The sequence below is a fragment of the Meleagris gallopavo genome, chromosome 10 (genome assembly GCF_905368555.1).
Source record: "Meleagris gallopavo chromosome 10, MGAL_WU_HG_1.1, whole genome shotgun sequence".
In the NCBI taxonomy this organism is placed as follows: Eukaryota; Metazoa; Chordata; class Aves; order Galliformes; family Phasianidae; genus Meleagris; species Meleagris gallopavo.
Window position 1 is genome coordinate 6,184,449 of NC_139413.1, and position 7,330 is coordinate 6,191,778.

Genomic DNA, 7,330 nt, shown 5'->3' on the forward strand with positions numbered 1-7,330 from the left:
GGAGCCGGTGTCGGAGCGGGGCGGGGCGGTGGGCCCGGGCTTCCCGAGCGGCATTCTCGGCCCGGAGGTCCGGCCGTGTGTCACCGACGCGCGCGGCGAGCCGCGGCTCCCGGAGGCGGAGGGCGCCGGGCGGACCCGAGCCTGCTCGGTTCGCATCCCGAAATGGGACTGTGGGGGGGGGTGAAACGATGAGCTCGGGCTTCGGAACCGATAGCCTTGTCCTCGAGCCGTCCCCTGCTCTCCTCTTTCAGATGGGGCATCCTCTTCTCCCATCCGCGGGACTTCACACCCGTCTGCACCACGGAGCTGGGCCGGGCGGCCAAGCTGGCACCCGAGTTCAGCAAACGCAACGTGAAGATGATCGCCCTCTCCATTGACAGCGTCCCCGACCACCTCGCCTGGAGCAAGGTAGGGGTGCCTGGAGCAAGGTAGGGGTGCCTGGAGCAAGGTAGGGGTGCCTGGAGCAAGGTAGGGGTGCCTGCCAGGCACTGCGGCTGTGCTCTGAAGGCCAAAGGAAAAGTTCAATCACAGGAGAGCTGCAAGTTGCAATTCTGAGGCAGTGCCAGAAGCTCAGGGAATGCGTTAAAACAGGAATGTCAGCATTGGTGGCTGGGCTTAGTGGTCCTTTCTAATCTTGGTGGCTCTGCGATTCTAAGCAAACTGGCAGTCTTGAAAGGCTGCAGCTCAGAGAATCAATCTTAGACCCCTTAGAGTTGGAAGGGATGGGGTTGCTCAGGGCATTATCCAGCCTCCCCTTGAAAGTCTGCAGGAATGGGGCACCAACCACATTACTAGGGCTAACACATCACTCGTGTCCAGGCAGAGGAAAGTACACAAAGAACAAGCAGTGACACGTTGAATATAAAAGTACAAATAAGAACACGTGAAATATGAAACGGTCACAGGGAAATAAAAGAAAGGTGGCACAGAAGTAGCTTATTTAAGGAATAGAAAAGCTGCTAATGGAAAACTTCAAAGACAGTGTCAACAATGGTGTGCTGCCAGGTAGCATGACTCCACATATTAGGAGTATTAAATGAGTACTGAGACTTAGTGGCCAGAGTACAGGAATCCCTGAGTGAGTTATCTGCTTCTTTCTTTACTCTTAAAAGTGGGAATGTTCGGTCACGTTTTCCAGGAGTCAGATGTATGCAAATAAGAAGTAATAAAGGTGAGAAATTTCCACATTCAAACATTACTTCATGTCTGAATGGCCTTAGAAATTGCCTAATTGCCTTATTGCTTAAATTGACCTTTGTGCCTGAGTGGTGCATAGCTGATGTCCCACCAAGCCTCAGAAGGGCCTGGGAAAAAGAGCATAAAAATCCCACACCAGTAACTGAGATCTTTGCACTGGTCAAACTGACTAAAACTACCATCAAATTAGCAGATAACGTTCCACTAAATGGAACAGAAAGTTTGGGTTGTGTTTTGTAAAGGAGTCTCGTCTCCTGGTTTGTTTGAACCCTTTGAAGAACTTTATGGATGATGCTGACTATTACAAAGCCCTTGACTTTCCAGGAGGCTTTTCAAGCATATCAGCTCTGAAAAGGATTTATTATGTAGGGTGATAGGAGGAAAAAGTAAGTTGTGTCAAGGAAGGGAAGCAGTGAGCTCCCTAGAGAGTCTGCAGGGATGCGTGGCATTCATCGTATTCGGATGATCTGGGAAAAAGGTGAACAGTGAGCTAGCTTAGTAATGCTACAGAATTATTTAGCATAACCTCAGGCAAAAGAAGTTGCAGAAAAGTTGCAAAACAGCCTCATGGTGCTGACAAGATGAAGAATTTGGAAAAGCTTGGGGGCAATAGTCCAAGCTGCAGCTAATATGCTGCCAGGCTGGGAGAGGCCTCAGAGACAGTGGTTTGGAAATGTCTGCTCAGCACCTGTTGAAAGAAAAACTTTGAAAGTCCTCTGGAGCAAAAGATTAAATTAGTGAGGATAAATCCATAGCAGACAGAGTTTTTGATGTGTTTGAAACTGTCCATCTCACAGATGGGGGAATAAGAAAGGGTATAGACCAAAGCTGTTTGAATGGAGATTTGAGCCGGTTTTCTTTCATTGCACAGCAACTGGGGCTCTTTCTCATGGGAATGAGAAGATATGTCAGGTTGTGACACAAAGAGCTTAACTAAGTAGGAAGGCAGCTGTTCAGATCTGATGAAGTGCACCCAGAGGTTCCGCCCACCCGTGGAGCTTGAACAGAGGTGCCATCCTTTGGTGGCAGGTGCAAAAGTGGTCTGCATTGATTGCTGGACTAAGATCTAGAAACTGCAGTTTCCTCCGCTAGATCTTAGAAATCCCAGGAATGAGCAAAACTTTGGGCAGTTAAACCTCTTCATGCAACGTTCCTCTACCTTCCTACACTTTCTCTTTGGATGAAGCTGCTTTCATCTGGAGTACTGCCCGGGGAGAAGCAAGTGAGCAGGAGGAAAGGCAGAATTTTGCATGAAACAAAAAAGAAGCCTCTGCTTCCTTTGCTCCCAAATTTCAGTGGGCAGATAGGGCCTGGAAAGTTGATAAACCAGGCTGGTCAGCTCAACTGGCAGGAAAGAGCAGTGCTGTAAAACAGAGTAGCCATAGCTGTCACACCACTTTGTTTAACTCTGCTTTCCCAGCCAAAGATGTCACTGCTCTTCTTAGTCACGCCTCTCCCAGACCCAGGGGCTTGCTCCTCTCGTAACAAGCCTGTACCTCAGCCAGCAGTAGATCCTGCTCTGCTGTCCCCCTTTGTCTGTGTGCTGCTTCTCCAAGACCTGGCTGAATGGATGAGTCCCTTGAGAAGGACTAGCCATGGCATCTGCCCCCACAGCAGCAGGTCTGTGGCAGGCAGAGAGATGGTCATGTCCTGAGAAGCCAGTGTTTGTTGCAGGGTTGTCTGGCTTGTGCTGAGCATGTCAGAGGAGGTTTCACCATTCTCTTAGATCACTGATGAGTTAGGTGATTAAATCACTCTAGTGATGTCTGCTTTCAGCTTGGACTCTGGAAGGTTTACAGGGAAGTGAGTAAGTCTTATGTGTCCTGTTGCAAAATAGGGTGGGGTGTATGAAGCTGCTTGTACAGTGATTTCCTACGACATGGTATTACGTGTGTTTTGGAATGAATTACAAGCTATAGGATTTGGATCTTGCTTTTCAGCAATCTTCATCAGTCAGTCTGGAGAGAAGGTGCATGTTTGTCATGGTCTGGCTTTCCTTGACAGCCTCCTGCAGCTCCATGGGATGTTCAGAGATGGGCTGGTCTCTTGTCTTGGCTTTCCTTCCCTGCTCTGCTTTGACAGTGCAGCTCTGCAGGAGTAGGGAACCAGTTCCTTCCCAAAGCAGGCCTGCACACAGCCCAACAGAGGTGAACAGCCCCTTTGTGCAGTTCACTGCTGACTCACTGGCCTGGGGAGAAAGCAACCAGAGAGAAACACTGCAAATGAAACATCCTGCCACGTGTGTACTACCTGACTGCTTGCAGCATCCTGAGCAGCTGGGGCAGCTCCTAACTGCACCTCCTGCAGCACAGGGGTGCTGAGGGCTAGCTGATGGCCTGTTTGCTCTCACTACCTTCAGCACACTGAGCAGGGGTGAGCAGTGCTCAGGGTCATGTTTCCAACTCTGCCTTCCCCACATTCCACCTGAGCAGGACTGAGCCTGTTCCCCATGTTTAAAGCCCAGAGAAAACAGAAGTTTGTACATACACAGCTGATACCATACCACTTTGGTGTGTAGGAGGCTGCTGTAATTGCTCGAGTCCAGCATGTTCCCCTGTAATATAAAGAGGACAGAAAGAACAGGCGGCTCTATTCTGGGGCAGAAACCTTGGATTAAATTTGCTTTCATGCTGGCTGCTGCTCTGCTTGTGTTTCCTTGAGTGGGCTTTTCCCAGCTCTCCTATGGCTCAGCACTTGTCCAAAAATAACTTGAATGTTTTGGCCAAAGCCAGATCAGATTCAGAGATGATCAAAATACAGTTTCTGTGTGAAGCACATCAAGTTAGGACTGGTGCAAGGAGCAGTCTCATAAGCTGGTCACAAGGAGAGTGTAGGCAGGTGATGGTTTACTTCCTCTGTCTCCAGGCATGGTTCAGAAGGAAACGTGGTGTCCCAGCACACACACAGAGATTACACTCAGGAACTGTTAAGTAAGCTAGGAGTGGCTTACTGAATGGAGCTGGTTCCTTGCTCAAGACCTGTCACATGTTCAGCATATGAGCTTTGTTAGCTATAGAGTTGTTGACAGCTCTGCAGCTAGAAGAACTGTTCCTTAGAAGCATGGTTCAGTTCAGGTCTGACTCCAGCACATCCATCAAAAGCCTAGAATCACTGAACTGAAAGGAACACATCTCAGAGCAAGGTGGAAGAATCCCGTGTCACCAGTAGAGGCATGTTTGTGTGGCCCTGCTGCAGCAGCCTGCTCTGGATGCACCAGGTCTGCCCGCCTGACCCAGGTCAGACCCAGGTGGCAGACCCAGGTCAGACCACCTCCAACCCATGGTGGGAGCATAACCCTAAGCATTCCAATGATTTTGTCTCTGCAGGACATCAATGCATACAATGGAGATCAACCTGTGGAGAAGCTCCCCTTCCCCATCATTGCTGATAAGAACCGAGAGCTCGCCGTTAAGCTGGGCATGCTGGACCCGGATGAGCGGGACAAGGACGGCATGCCCCTGACTGCTCGTGTGGTGAGCTCCTGGCTTTAGAACACTGTTGCCTGGCAGGCTGCTCAGCAGTAGGCATCACTTGCCATCCTGTCCTGTGTCCCTGGGGGGAACAGCTACCTGCACAGATAGGACCATCCTGGGAGCTGGGTTGACTTGCTTGGGCTAGATCCATGGGTAGTGGAACAAGAAGAGGCTGGCACATCCCTGGCCTGCTGGCATCAGCTCTGTCTTGCTGCTGGCATCAGTTCATCCTTGTGCCTGTCCAAACAGAGAGGGAACATTAAGTCCTTGATCTGCTGGGCTTTTCCTCTCCCCTCCCTGTGCTTGTGTTAGAAGGACACAGGCCAGGAATAGGAAATTCAAGTAGCAAAACAAGATAGTATTAGAAACAGGAGTTTCTAGAGCAAACACTGTTCCACATGTCTGGGAATCAGTTTTTGCTCTAGGAGTTACCCACCATGGCATCTCTACTGCCCCAAGCACCTCAGTCAAGCAGGGCATCTCTCATGACTAGGAGTGGGAGGGCTGAGCAAATCCAGCAGGGCAGCCTGGCCTCTGATGCCCCAGAAAAATGACCCTGTCTCCCTGTGCTCAGGTGTTCATATTCGGCCCTGATAAGAAGCTGAAACTCTCCATCCTGTACCCAGCAACCACTGGGAGAAATTTTGATGAGATCCTGAGAGTGGTGGACTCCCTGCAGCTGACAGCATACAAGAAGGTTGCTACGCCTGTGGACTGGAAGGTGAGAAGGAAGCAGAACTTGTGTGCAGGGGAGGTAAAGGTGAATTGAAACATCTAACTGCTTCCTTTGAGAGTGACCCAGGGGTGGGGGGAGCTGCTGCAGTCCAGTTATATGAATTGGATGCTAAACAAGAGTCCCAAGGGGCATTGCTGTGTGACATCACACAGAGATCTCCCTTCCCTTCCTTCAGTTTTAGGTACCTGCAGATATAGGGCCTGGCCCTTCTGGCTATCGGCATGTGAGCTCTGGGCCAAGGCGGGTCTTGCCCTTGGAAGGCAAGATAAGGAACAGCATTGCTGGTGTCAGCTGCCAGGCCAAGGTCCACTCAGAGCCAGAAAAACAGCTGGCATGAGCACCCCTCCCTAGATAGCTTGCTGCTCTGCTCCCTTTGAGCAAAGAATGGCTGGAATGGGCACAGCCCTCACTACATCCTAGCCTCGTGGAAAATTACCAGATGAAGTTCCTTAGTTGCTGCCATTCCTATGCAGCAGCATTATTTCATATTCCCAAGAATAGTTCAGGCAACCAAACCAAAGCAAGAATAAGCGGTGCAGCCTGCCTGCTCGAGCTAGCCAGCATCTTCCTTGTACCCCCAGCACTGCTCAGCTCTTGGATCTATACTGCTGGCTTTGGTAGCTGTCACCAAACAAACCTGCCTGTCTGTAGCCAGTGGGGACGTTCCTGCTGAGACAGGTGTCCCAGAAAAGGTGATCATGGAGTATTTCTACAAGTACAGTAAGGAAAGCATGGAGGCAGCTTTGCCTCCAAAGACCCCAGCCTCCAGCCATGGTTTGGCATCTGCTCATTCCCTGCACTATCCAGGGAAGCACAGCTGGCTCACCAGAGGAGACCAGCACTACCTACACTCGGGCTTTGGGATGGAGGAGCAGAGTGTGTGCCCTGCTGCAGCGCAGAGATCCTGTGCTGTGCAGCCTACCAGCATCCCTGCTGCTCTCACTGTTCCCATTTGCTCCTTAGCGTGGTGACAGCGTCATGGTTGTGCCCACCTTACCTGATGAAGAAGCCAAGAAGCTTTTCCCCAAAGGAGTCTTCACAAAGGATCTCCCATCAGGCAAGAAGTACCTGCGTTACACCCCACAGCCTGAGTGAGCAGCTCTGCCCACCCATGCTGCTGAGCATGGTCCTTGGGTGGTGGGAGCCTGCTTGTGCCTGAATCGTGCCTCCCGACCCCTGTGTGATCAGCAGCATCGTACTGTGACTCTCACTGACAGTGCATCCTGATACTAAGCCAATCTTCCACATCCCTTTTGTCCCCCACACTCTCTCAAACTAAAACCCTGGGTGTTTTCTTACCTTGAATCAACCCTACAGGGAAGATGTTAGCAGACTGGTGGGTGCTCCAGGGCTCACACTGCGGGCATTTCTCCTGTTTGGTACCAGCTTTTCCTGGCAGCAAAGTGAGAAGCATGTGGTGTCAGTAGACAGGTCACAAGGGCTGTCCTGCTGGGCCCATGCCTTCCATCAGATGGCTCCAAACTGCTTCATGCTTTTAGGAGCAGTGGTCACTAACTTGTTAACACCTTCATTTGTTCTCCTGTGTAGGGGAGGAGCTGCAGAGCAAAATCTCTCACTTCTTAATGCTTTCTCTTGCTGAAAGTTGACTGATTGTTTTCAGCTTTTGTGGAAGAGGGAAAAGAGCAAATAAACTGGTCTTCAGTACTACGTGTGGTGTCCTTTGTCTGCCTCTGCTGGGTTCACCCACATAGTACTGCTGTTTTGTCTATAGCACCCTGACTACTTGACTTTGCTTGGGCATGCACCAACACTCCTGGCTGGTGGCAGTGCACAGTCTGCTGCATAAAGCAGTCTGGAAAGCACTTTGCACAAAGGCAGCAGGTATCAGGGCAGCAGTGCTGTCCCTGCTTTGCCAAGGAGCCTCAGCGGAGAAAAGGAAGGAGATGTCTGCTGTGGGGATGTC

The 7,330-nt window shown here is 50.7% G+C and overlaps 1 protein-coding gene across 1 annotated transcript; it reads left to right on the forward strand.

The window, feature by feature from the left end:
• The first annotated feature begins 3 nt into the window (after positions 1 to 3).
• PRDX6 (peroxiredoxin 6) lies at positions 4 to 7,074 on the forward strand. The gene is made up of 5 exons (XM_085231510.1): positions 4 to 148; positions 252 to 408; positions 4,524 to 4,670; positions 5,245 to 5,391; positions 6,370 to 7,074. Exons 2-5 carry the CDS (start codon positions 358 to 360, stop codon positions 6,499 to 6,501), a joined length of 477 nt encoding a protein of 158 aa, XP_085087636.1. The 5' UTR covers positions 4 to 148; positions 252 to 357; the 3' UTR covers positions 6,502 to 7,074.
• The last annotated feature ends 256 nt before the right edge of the window (positions 7,075 to 7,330 follow it).